At 48.6% G+C, this 12,696-nt stretch overlaps 1 protein-coding gene across 1 annotated transcript in view; it reads right to left on the reverse strand.

Moving 5' to 3' along the window:
- Positions 1-3,262: 3,262 nt before the first annotated feature.
- Positions 3,263-12,696, reverse strand: part of PRICKLE2 (prickle planar cell polarity protein 2) — a 104,164-nt gene continuing 94,730 nt past the window's right edge. Inside the window, 1 exon segment of the mRNA XM_036390952.1 lies at positions 3,263-5,944. Within this exon segment, the coding sequence (XP_036246845.1) occupies positions 5,076-5,944 (869 nt within the window). The 3' untranslated portion in view covers positions 3,263-5,075.

Below are 12,696 nucleotides of genomic sequence, written 5' to 3' on the forward strand. Positions count from 1 at the left end.
ATCCCAGTGCAGAGGGCTGAGCTTTGACTGCAGGAATTACATGGGATATATGTACATATAGATATATACTGTGATCTGATGTGTGCTCTTCAGAGTTTAATGCTTTATTTAGACTGATTTAACTTGCTTCACAGGGCTTTGTTTATCCATTTTAATAAATCATCTCTTTCAGCTAAATCTTGCCTTAAGAGTTGATCATATCCAGAGCCTCTAAGAGCACAGCAGATATAAATATTTGCTTTTACAAGGGGAAAACTCTCCTGAGAATGCTTTAGCAACTGACTGGGTTTGCCTAGAACAAGGAAACTGGTAATTTGCTGAGTGCTTAATAAGAAGTGAAGAAGCAGAAAGGTGGAGCTGCCTTTGGTCCCTGATCTGAGGGCCAGTGTCCCACAGGTGGAAAATCCTGTGACCTGGCTTCCTCTGCTCCTCTCTACAGAGGATGAAGCCTAGCTGCAGATGAAGCTGATGCTTTAACACATAGCACAACACTGGAGTCCATTGTTGATGGGCAGAGGCAGCAAATTCAAATCATTTGAACTTCTAAATTTTTCTTCCCTCCTCAGAGATTCTGACAAACTTGTGGATGCTTTTGGAAAGGGGCCCCAGCTCTCCAGTGACTCCCCTTTGTACTCAAACCAGATCTGAATTCCTAAATAGTTTTAAGGATCTAGGTTAAAAGTGTATTGCATTAAAAAAAAAAAAAGAAAAAAAGAAAAAAAGGATAATCTTAAAAATAAAATCCTCTGGAATTGCTTTAAGTTAATGAGCTTTTCTGGACATGGAGGATGGTCATCTAATAGGTGGCAAATAATCTTCAGGAGAACGAGGACAGCCTAGATTTCAAGAATAGCACAATTGTATGTAAATGCAAGGAACTGGGAGCTTTTTTTTAGCCTGAAAGAGCAAAGTTCATCAGATACCAGGGCAGTTCAAAGCCCAGGAGCCCAGACTAGCTGAGAGCTGGGGAGGGGGCACAGCAGCAGTGCCAGGTGGGTGCTGCCCGTCCCCCACTGCACAGGCATGGACTTTTGGGGTATTAAATTGTGAGGGTAAATGTGTGTCTGTTTCTCAGGAGCAGTTGGTCTTTGCCAAACTGAGGTAATTTATTAACCCTCCTCTCAGCAATGCTGCCCCTCACTTCATAAGCAACTAGGTTTTCAAAGCCAGGGTGCTTTGGGCTATGCCAGAGTCACTTGGGCCTTTAGCAAATGTGGGATTATCTGCGGATGATAATTTCCAGACCAAGTGCTGCTGAATATTTCTAACTTGACACTTCTGATTTTTCTGCAGAGGCTTTGCTCATCTCATTATGATGTGTCTGCTAGGTTTAAGGCTGTGTGGCCTTTGACTTCCTGAAAAACAAGCCTTAGGTGTGCTAGAAGCTTCCCTGCACAGCTCTAGTGTTTTTTGGGCCATGTTGTCATGCTGGGGTGTTTCAGGTGTTGCAGGGACCTTAGGGAGCCCCCCATGTCTGCAGGGGAGGATGGATGTGAAGGATGCTGTGCTCCCACCATCACACCAGCCATGGCCAAGTATGTGATGCAAACCTTGGCTTTGCAATGGAGGTTAGCACCAGCCCATCCCATGGGAATACTGGGTGGGTTTTGCCAAGGACTTTCTGGACAAAAAAAAGGGGGAAAAAAGAGATATTTTACAGAAGAAACTTGTGGTAGCAATAGACCATAGCAATCTAGATTTAATTATTTTTGTGAGCGACAATGACAGTGTGCCGGGCTGGCTCTGGCAGCACAGCTGTCTGGAGGAGCCCAGCAAAATGCTTCCAGCCTGGCCAAACCAGGGACACTGCAGGTGACCCCAGGGGACCTGGGAGCCACTGACACTCACCCTGAGCTTTAGGGGGTGTCACCTTCAGCAGCTCTGGAGACGCAAAAGCAACGTCAGCACACGGGCCCTGCTTCCATGGGCAGCAGGCACAGAGAGGGGAATCAGCAGGGCCAGATGGCAAAGGAGCAAGATTTTACAGACTTGTAGCTCCATCCCTCAAGCTCAGTGGGTTTGTCAGAAATGGTTAATCATACTCCAACTGGGCTAAGCAGAAAAAAAAACCAACTTCTTTTTCAATCACGTGCCTCAAAGTGTACTGGACTTCTGGAGCCCATATGAAAAATCAAAAGGGTTTGGAAGCTGCATTTGCATTTATTGCTGAAATTTGTACCAACCCTGACTTTCCTAGAAAATGTGACCTGCCACTTTTCTGTTTTCTGTGGTGCTAGTGAAAGGTCCATCAGAGGGGAACATCACCTGAGAGACTCTTTTCTCCCTGTTTGTTGCCCATCTGTTCCAATTCCAGCACTGCATTAAAACTGGGGTGCATTGCAGGGATGCAGAGATGCTCTGCAGTGAGAACCAAATTTTGAAGAGTTGCTTCCAGCAGCAAAATCATTGTGTGAACAGAGGCACTGTGCCTAGGATTTTAGTAGACAAACTGCACTGTGCAGAGTGCTGCAATTCTGCTGCAAGGAGTCTCTAAACTTGTTCTGTTACCCCTGGGGAGAGGCAGCAAGCAGGGAAAGAGGAAAGGCTGGGATTAGTTTTTTACCATTTGCTGAGCTACCCAAGCTCCTGCTGCACAAGAGCAGCTCAGCTGTACCAGAGCTGACAGACATTTGTTGTGCTTTTAATCACTGACAATGAATTAAACTGCACATATTAAATTCCAATTATAGATAACCTGTAGTTACAGTGTCATATTTGTTGCTGTAAGCAATACCCCTATCCAGCTTAACAGGTCTGTTTTGGAAAACATGGCAAGATCTGTGAAGTTCTAAGAAAAGGCTGTTATTTGTACATTTTAGGTTGTTAGTCTCCTCCAGTATGCCAGAGGCCCAGCAGGGATTTCAGCTGAGCTGTGCTGGCTTTTACCAGGTGAAGATTTCCAAAGCTGTGTGGATATGGCTCTTGGGAATATCTTTGAGTGGTGAACATGGTGGTGTTGGGTTGTTCTTGCTCAATGATTTTAGAGTTTTTCCCCAACCTTAATGAATCTATGATGTGGCTTTTTAAACAACAAATAATGGGTCCAGGTGTTACAACACCAGATCTCCAACCCTGGGGAAGGTGTGTGGTGTGCAGGAGAAGCTCCTCCACCAGCTTTCCCTGCCCACCAAAACCATGCCAACGATGGAGCTGAGCTGGTTTTTGTGCTTTTATTTCAAGACCAGCTCAGTAAAAATCAAGTTTTTTATTCATGATTAACCAACGCTCTTTAAGAGCAAAAAATGTACACAAGACTCTTCCCTTTGGATGAATATTTCCATTTATTCCAACTGGAAAAAACATTTTTAAATATATTTAAGTATCATTTCTTTTTTTTTAAAGGAATAATAATTATCACATTGTCCTTTACAAACAACAAAAAAATTCCTAGCAATAGTCTGTGGTATGGAGACATCCATCTTCTAGATTTTTCTGCATCTGCTGCTTTGAGTAGGCATGGGGGTGTCCCTGTGTGTGCCCAGGGCTGCCAGTGCCACCCCTGCAGTGGGATCCACATTCCCAGGGTGCAGGGAGGGGTGGCCTCGAGGTGCAGGGACACCCTGAGGTGCCAGCAGCACATGGGCCAGGGCAATGCAGCTGGTTAAACTCTCAGCCCTCCTGTGGCTCAAAGCCCAGCCTTATTTTAACCCCCACAGGTGCTCTGGGTGCCAAGAGCCCCTTTCTGCAAACTTGCTCCTTTATGGGAAGCACTGGGACAACCTGGCCTTGGCTTGCAGCTGGGATGGCAGAACCCCAATGGATTAAAGCACACAGAGAACAAACTCACATCCACCAGAATACAACACAGCTGAGCCCCATGCAGGGGCCCTCTGCCACGGCGAGGGGCTGGGCTGAGCCCCCCAGGGGACAAACCCTGGCCACAATCAGCCCCAGAGGGGCCAGGGCATCTTGCCAGGCAGGAGGGGCCCGTGGGGAGCAGTTTGCAGGTGTTCTCATATGTCGTAGGCAGGAGGCAATACTGAGACTTCCACTTGGATATGAACAGCAGTTAACCCAGGAGACTAGAGCACCATAAGACAAGTCTATATTCAAAACAACGTCATGCTGACATCACACAATTGCACCATTTACACTTTATTTACTCCAAATAATAGTTCAACGTTTAGTAACTTCAGCGTTCTCTACAGAGGTGTGAAATTCCTTCTCCAGCTTTGGTAATTTACAATGTTGCAGACATTTGGTAGTTCTGGTCTTTCCTATTTAATAATAGTAATAATTAAAAAAAAGGCCCTTTTGCAGCTGTCAGGGGTTCCTGTATCTGACTGATGGAGTGTACCTGCAAATCATAGGCTTCAAAATGCCACTGAGGCTTGTCAAGATTTAATGAATCAAAAACCATTCTGTTTATTGACCAGGATCAAAACAAATAAACAGAAAAAAAGGGTTAAAACAAAAAAAAACCCTCAAAACCAATGAAAACTCAGACTCTCACTGATAAACTTAAGTGATGATGAAATGGAAAGGGGGTTCCAAAGTACTGTTTGGTTAGCTCTGACTGAAAACAATTCTGAACGTGCATGCATTTTCCCAGTGACTCCTAAGATATAGAAATTCCTCTGATATTACAAAATACAAAAATATTTTCTCCAAACTCTCATTTACATCGCATTTACAACAATCATGGAAATAACTTAGGCTCCCACACTGTCCAAGAGACAAATCACCTACCAACATGGCTAATGGAAAACAAAAATGTGGTGGAAAGCAAAACCTTACCAGCAAACTGATGCTGAGAGTCAACAGTGGCAACCAAAACGTACGGACAAACAGAGCTCAAGGGGCTGGCAGTATCTGGGAGAAGGAAGAGAAACTACTGGGTAAATATTACAGGCTAAAGTGAACTTTTAAAATTTTTATCTCCAAAGTAAGATGTGCAAAATATATTCACTGTGCCCAGGATTATGACTATTTATAGAAGCCGGTCTACAACCTCCTTAACAAATCCCTACTCTTCGGGCCTTTTTTTTGTTACAATAAAAGCACTTACATGATCTAAAACAGTGCAAGATCGTGAGTTAATTTACATTCTCCCAAGGTGCCTGGCAAGGATGCCATTAGGATATGATACAGTTCTTGCTCTTCTGTCTTTTCCGGCTGTGCAACTGTCCCCTGGCCCCCACCGTGGAAGACTTGGGCATGCTGTACGAGCCGTACTTGTGCAGCAGCTCCTCGCTGGTCACGTACCGGAGGCGGGCAGGCTGCGGGATGGGCTCCCCGAGGAAATAGCCCTCGTTGTCAGACTCCGAAGAGGAGGAGCAGGTGGAGCACCAGTCGTACTCAGCAAAGTAGGGCCCCCATCTCTCGCCCAAGTGGTTCTGCAAGGCGAGATCCGACACCGTCCGGGGACAGTGGCCGTAGACATCCCTGTAGGGACCCTGCTCCATGGTCTCCCTGCAGCTCCTCTGGTGCACGAAGGGGTCGTAGTCGTCCCTGGCTCGCAGCGAGGGTCTCTCCTTGAGGCGGTAGCACTGCTCGCTGGCCAGGTGCAGCGCGTTGTCGGAGCGGGAGCGCCGCGAGCGCCGGGGCCGGTGCGGGCGGTAGTGCCGCTCGTCGTCGCGGAGCACGGTTCTGCGGCGCGTGCGCTCACTCATGGGCGCGTGCCGGGGGATCTCCTGCGGGCCCAGCTTGGCCCCGGGCACCCCGCTGCCGTAGTCGAAGCTCTGGTGCATCCGCCCGTGCGACGGCCGCTCCTGGTAGCCCAGGGGGCTGGCGAGGTCGTGCAGGGTGGGCTCCATGTCCTGGTACTGCTGCGCCGACAGCAGGCTGCGCACGGACTCGGCGCTGCGGAACTGCATGGAGGAGTTCAGGGTGCCCATGTTGCTCATCTTCTCCGAGACGTTCATGCCCGAGTCTTTGCTCAGGTCAGGCATGGAGAACCTGGAGAGGTGCTCCTGGCGCTTGGCTCCACCGTCTGCTGAGAGGCCTTTGCAGAAAAAGGGTAAAGGGAAAAAAAAAAAAAAAAAAAAGAATTTAAGAAAGAGAATTTTCTGTCAGCAGAGATGCAGGGTGGAAGTTGGTTTTGGCCCAAGACTTTTGCTTTAAAAAGTAACTCAGTGGTACTGATCCTGTCCTGAAGAGCCCTTCTTAAGAGGAGGACTTCAATTTTTTTTTCAAAAGCAGGCAGTTCCTCCTTTGGGGAAATCACACCAATTTAAGGAGTTTTGAGTTGGACTCCAAGCTGCTTTTCACGACTTCCTTTCCCATATGTCTGCACTGTCTGTGACTTGATAGGAATAACCAACGATGCCAGGGAGAAACCATGCGTCAGAGGTAACCCGAGGCCTCCTGCACGCCGAGCTAAGTAGGGTGCCATGATCCAGCACTCACACCTTCTGCAATGACAACACATTTTGGAGGACTAAACAATGTCAGTGGCAGATGAAAATGCAGCCACTGACTTAATTCGGGGTTCTCACTATGCTGCACCTCACAGGTCCCCTGAATGACACCCGTGGAGAGACCAAAGCTGCAGTTGGGTTTCCCAGGAAGCAAGGAAACACCCCAGCACCAGAGGGTCTGCTGGAGCTCCCTGTGAGTAGCAGGACAGTGGGAGGGTCAGACTATCCCTGCAGATATCCAGGGAGTTGTGCATGGGCAGGAGCCAGAAACATGAGCTCCACCTTGATGGGCTGCTCTGCTTGGGAAGGTGACCCATTAGATCTCTCCCATGTGCCAGCGAGCCCTGAGCTCCTGCAAGGTGCTTTCCTTCAGCCCAAGAAGCCTTCACCTGGCAGCAGGGAAGAAGTGGGGTGTCTGCTCAGCACCTGCCTGTCAACAAGAAACTCAATGCACCCCACGGTGCCCTAGTCCTTAGCCTGTTTCATGGCTGCTTCCTGACTATTTTCTGACTGTCTCCCTGTTGGCTTGAAAACTGGCAGCAGTCACTGGTTGCTTGCATGCTCAGGACAAGATGTTTCGCAAGTTATTTCAAAGAAAATCTGTTCCATCCCAAATCAAACGTGGAATGTTTGCTTTGGCACCCTTCTCTCCATCCCTTCTCCCACAACATCCCAGTGCAGACCCAACACAGCACCGTCAGCAGAATTTCCAACATGACACACAGCCTTTATGCAATCACCAACAATTTGTGACTTTGTAAATTAATTATAAAAAATAACAACCCAGCCCACAATTCAAGAATAAAGCCTTTTTTCCTTTAACAAAAGCTGTTTGCATTTCATCAAGAGCTTGGCTCCTTTCGCATTAGCTGCTGCTGCAAACCTGAACAAGAACAAGGGTTGCTGTCACTAACCCCATTCAGGAGCTGCTTTAGGGTTTCCTTGGGCTCAGCCTTGAAAAGATCAACAGCTCTTGCAAAGCTGGGCAGAGTTTTCCAAATCCTGCTTTCGGCGGCATCAGGGAGAGCTTTAGCCATTACTGGCCCTCACATGGTTTGGTTTTGCTCCCTGAGTCCCAGCTTCTTTGCTTTCCCGTTGTTAATGAGGGTGTTTTTGGAGTTTATGATTACAGAGAAAGGTAAAGTGAAGGATCCCTGAACGTCACAGGAAGAGGGATAGGCTGGGTTAAAAACAAGGGAAAGCCATGTTTTCTTTTTAAAAGGACACACTTTTCAAGTCAACTTAATGCTTTCTTTCTTCCTCCCTAAATCACACTGACTTTGAGTGAGCAAGCCCAACCCCACCCAGTGAGTGCCCTTTGGAAAAAGCTCTGTGGATGGGCTTCCTGTCCCCTTTGAAGCTGCCCACCCACACTCCACACTCCCATGTTTCTCCTCCTGGCTGGAGCTGCGATTTTGTGCCTGTGAACCCAGTGGAGGCATCTGTCACATCAGGCACTGCTCCCCATGTCCCCTCCTGTGCCACTGTCCCCAGCAGCCCCTGGGGAGGGAAAAGCAACTTGGGAACACGCGCAAAGATTCCTGAAAAGCCGGAGCAACAGCGGGACTGCCGGCAGAGCTGATCACAATGAGAATCATGGCTGTTGACAGCCCAATGTGGCCTTAATCACATCTGTCACACAATAGCTGACACCAAGGAAAATGAGCCCTCGGTGACATTTATGCAGCACTTCATTAAGGGAGCCGGTGCAGCTCGGCAATAAGAATGAGCAACAGCAATGCTGTGCAGAAATACAGCTCCAACACCACAGGATGCTGCTGTGGCAGCAACACTTTGATTTTGGCAGCATCATTAACAAGGGGCTGACCTTGCCTCACTCACAGGGGGTGCACGAGCTTTGCTCCCAGTGCCAGCCATATCAGGTGGTACCTATGGGTCTCAGTGCCCCTCAGAGCCATCTCCCTCCTGTGGTCCTGCATCCAACAAGAACAGAATGAGTGTCTGGGCACAGGCTCTGGAGACATGGCAAGAGTGAAACAGTTTTTTCAAATTAAACAGGACATATCTGCATCCTTCACATCACAGACAGGAATGATGTGGCCAAGATAAAGCAGGACAACCAGGAGGGAAACCTGTTTCCTTTATGTAGAGTAAAGCAAGCTGTGGTAAGCGAGGTACTCGAGCTTGAGAAGGGCAGAGCCAGAGCTTCACTGGTTAAGTTTGTGCAGAATAGGAGTCTGCAGCCCCTCACACACCTCCAGCAGACAACCATGAGTGCTTTAGTCTCTTCCCCTTAGAAGGCAGCACGGGGCAGTGAGTTCAGACAAGGATCCTGTGACCACGTGAATGGCTCATGCTCAGAGTGCAAGGTTTAACCAGTCCTGGGGATGTTTCTGGCCGATCATTCAGACAGCTTGATTATAATTAAGCACAAACATTCTGAGATCTTGATTTGCTGAGAAAATGCTGATTGTAAGAGGAATCCAGCACTGAACATGTCCATCACCATTGTCAGCACACAGAACTTGGGGAGTGATGGAGCCTGTGCTCAGGAAGCTCTGATGCAAAGCCAGCCCAACACCCACTGGCTTCATCTCTCCATATGACAGAGTGGAAAAGGCTCTATGCTGAGGGTAAAATGTGTCTTCCCAGGTAGACTGGGCAGGTTGCACATGCACAAGCCTTTTTTTTGGTAGCCACGCTTGGCAATGACCCAGCAAGCTGTGCAGCTGGGAAAGGGAAACTTTATTTTAGCTGCTCATGGTGACAGGTGAAGGATTTATTCCACTTGCTCAGGAGCAAAGCTGTGCTTTTCCAGCTGAAGGCACTGAGAGCTCTGCATGGCTCTTACAGTGCCCACAGCAGGTTACAGGTCCAGGATTCAGTCTACAATCCTTGCAGAACACAAAGGTGTCTCCAGGCTGAATTTTACATTTATACCAAGGCATCATGAGCAGGGCTAGGCCCAGATTAGTCTTTCTAAAGTCTCAAAATGTCCCTCTCTATGGCTCTCTGTGGAGCCACAAGACCTCAGGAGGCAGAGTGGGAACGAGCCAAAAGTGCTCCAGTCTGACCGCAGTGAGATCAGGGGATAGCAATAACCATTTGTCAAAAAAAATTTCATCTAGAAAACATGATCTGGGAATAAAGTTTTAAAGAGCAGAGGTTGTTTAGTCTAAAGGAGAGAAAGCTGAAGGGGATATAGTAACAACCTTCAAAGGCAGAAAAAAATGCTTGCAAAGAGGAGGGAACACATTTGACTCCTGCTGACTCCTGCAACGAAAGTTTTAAATTGGGGAGGAAGAAAACTCTTGCTGTGTAATCACAGCAGAAGGTGACTGGGGCAGGCTCTGGCACTGGAGGGTTTCCCTGGCACCCAAAGGCAGTGGAGTGGGTGCCCAGGCACATGCAGGGTGGTTCCAAATTCCTGGTCCCACACTGCCCTGGATGGTGAAGGTGGCACCAACCCCTGCGTCCTGAGGTCATTTGCCATTCCAGAGCTACACCCACCCATGAGGCCCCATCTTCTTGAGCTGCCAGTATTTATGTGCAGCTGTTGCACCTCCTGCTTAATGAAGTGTTTAATCTGAGCACACAGCTAATAACCCCAGAGAGCTGCAGTCTAGAAGAGCACACGAGATGAGACCCCACCATTCAGCCCTGGCTTTCTCCTAATGAAGAAATGTGAGATTCTGTTTCCCAAGGTCATCCAAGGGAGCAGGAGCCTTGCTCTGGCCCATGGTGTGGGATGGTTGTTACCACATCACCAAGACCATTCCAAGGGTGCAAACCCAGGTATAACATGCTGACCCCACCAAAATTTACTTCTGCATGATGCTCTGAGACTGAGCACATCCACTGCTGGCTGTCCCAGAGGCACATGCACTGGAAGGGATGTCACTGCTGCCTCCAGCATGGTGCTTCGGCCAGTGGCTGTCCTGGAGCCAGACTGGTGCCAGCACCACAGCACACACAGACACAGCAGGTTTTTCTGCTGCTGCTCTCCACTGCATGGGGCTGCCAGGCTCAACATTTCACCCTGGAGCCATGGCAACATGTGCTTTCCCAATGAGCACAAGGGAGAGCTGCAGCTCGCCTGTGGGTGCTCGATATAGAAGTGGAGCTTGCTGCAGCACCAAGAAAACCAAGCAGGTTTCTGGGTAACATTCAGGCTCACTAAGAACACCCTGTACCACCCCCTCTGAAGTCTGTCCCCTCCCCTCCTGAGAACCATGCTTATCCCATAAACACTGCCAAGGGAATTAACACCCCAATAAGCAAAGCCACAGCACAAAGGTACCCTTGGAGAACATCACCTCTACAACCTTGCCACAACAAAGCACTCGGAGTGCTCCAGTCCCACTGTGTGCTGTGCTAAATGGGGGCTGCAAGTTGCATTATGAATTATTAAAGCACTCAGCAAATGACAGCACAGAGTGTGTGGGCTGGGTGTGAGGCTGGCAGTGGAGCCCCCCACGAGGGGAAGCAGCTCCCAGCCCCCATTAAATCAAGCTCCCCGTGAAGCTGCGCTAACACAGGGTGAGCCAGCATCCCACTGCAGGAGAGCACCAGCCAGGGAATGCAAAATATCCTGACATGGGATGTTGCAAACAACTTAGGCTTTGCTGATGCTTGCTTCTTGCCTTAACATTTATCACAGCAGACACACACATCTGTGCATCACAGCTCTCACCACAGAGGTGCCTGCCAGCACCAAAACCCAGCACCCAGCCCTGACAGCCAGTGTTTAAATGCAGCTATAGATACACAGGAGGATACAGCACAGTGTCTCTTATGTCCAGCCCCTTCTCTCTCACACAGCATCAGGCATCCTCACCACTCCTCAAACAGGGTTTATTTCAAGGTCAATGTGTAGAACTAAAAAGAAATTTAAGGAGAAAACAGCCTGCACAGAGCTTTGTTTATAGCTCAGCTCTGTCTCACTTCTGAACGACCTCAGGGCATGCAGAAATAAAGCAGAACCTTCATGTAACTGGAAATCATGGAAAATAAACAATTTGAGGGAAGGCACAGCCCCCACCAAGAGGGTCACAGTCCCACCAGCCTCCCATGGTATGTCCCCATGTGTGACCCACGGATGTCATTGGTTACTTCCCACCCAAGCAATCCTTTCCAGCTTGGTGGAAGAAGTCCCTTACTGCTTGGAGAAGAGTTGGATTTTAACCCAGAAGCCCCACTATAGCTCCTTTACCAGCACTCCCATCTGCTGCATCCTCCCAGCCATGCTGGGGATGTTGCTTGCCCCAGTAACATCCTCCAGAGTCCATTTTGGTTGTCTCTCTGGTTTTCATTACCCCACCTGCTCTGCACTGTCCATGTGTGACACTGAAGGGGTGAAGACATGCAAGAGGGCGGCCCCCACAGCATGCACACCAAACCTCCCAGTGCTGAGTGGCAAAAGGGAAGTGAGGGGGAAAAGAAATGTTCCTGACAGTTTTTTAGCATTGGGCCTTTGGGGTGGAAAACCTTTATCTTCACATCAGTTTTGAAGTTATCTGTTTTGGATTAGGAAATGTTATACCTGTGCCTCAAAATTGCAAAAATTCCCCCCCAGGGATCTGATTTTCCAACTTGGAAGCAGTTTTGTGCTGGCTGTGTCTGGGAGAAAGAGAGTGATAAGAACGTGGTGGAGAGCTGGGAGCCTCCTTTTTTTCATAGAAAAACTCAGGAACAGCCAAATGTGTCACTTTCTGCATTGCATAACTCAGCTGGAGCACTTGGGGCAGCTGCCCTCTCCAGCCCAGGGGAGAGAGGAGCACACAGGGAGGGAGACCAGCATCCAGATCCCTCACTGCCATCCCTGAGGGTGTTCAGGAGCTGCTCCCAAGCCCCCAGTGCAGGAGAGGCTGGGCTAATTAATATCTCTCCAGAAAATACAACCCTGGCCCTTAGTAAGGGCTTGTTCTTACCCTCACCTGCCCTGCAGCTTTTAGCTCCTCTGCAGGCAGAGGAAGAAAAAGGACTGGAGACAGATGATGCTGTTCTGTCACTCTGCAGCTCAGACAGGCAGGGATCAGCCCTGCTCTCTGCTTTCTGGTTATATCACACTTGTCTAGTCCTGGAAAAACAAACTATTTGGGGCCTTTGGGCATCACACAACACATGATGACAAGCACAGTGTGTGCCATACAAATGAAATCACATTCCACCCTGTAACAGCACCAGTTTAACATATTTATAAACTGGATTTATGCTTGTGACAGATGTTCCCCCACCCAAACTCATTTTCTCAAGGAATCCTTAAAATCTGTTTCTCCTTTTGCATGCAGCAGTGTCACCATTCAACATGACTTCTACCTCCAAAAGGCTCCTGCTCTCTGTAAGCAGCACAAAGGGACTGTTCCCAGACAACAAC

Source organism: Molothrus ater, chromosome 11 (genome assembly GCF_012460135.2).
Source record: "Molothrus ater isolate BHLD 08-10-18 breed brown headed cowbird chromosome 11, BPBGC_Mater_1.1, whole genome shotgun sequence".
Lineage (NCBI taxonomy): Eukaryota > Metazoa > Chordata > Aves > Passeriformes > Icteridae > Molothrus > Molothrus ater.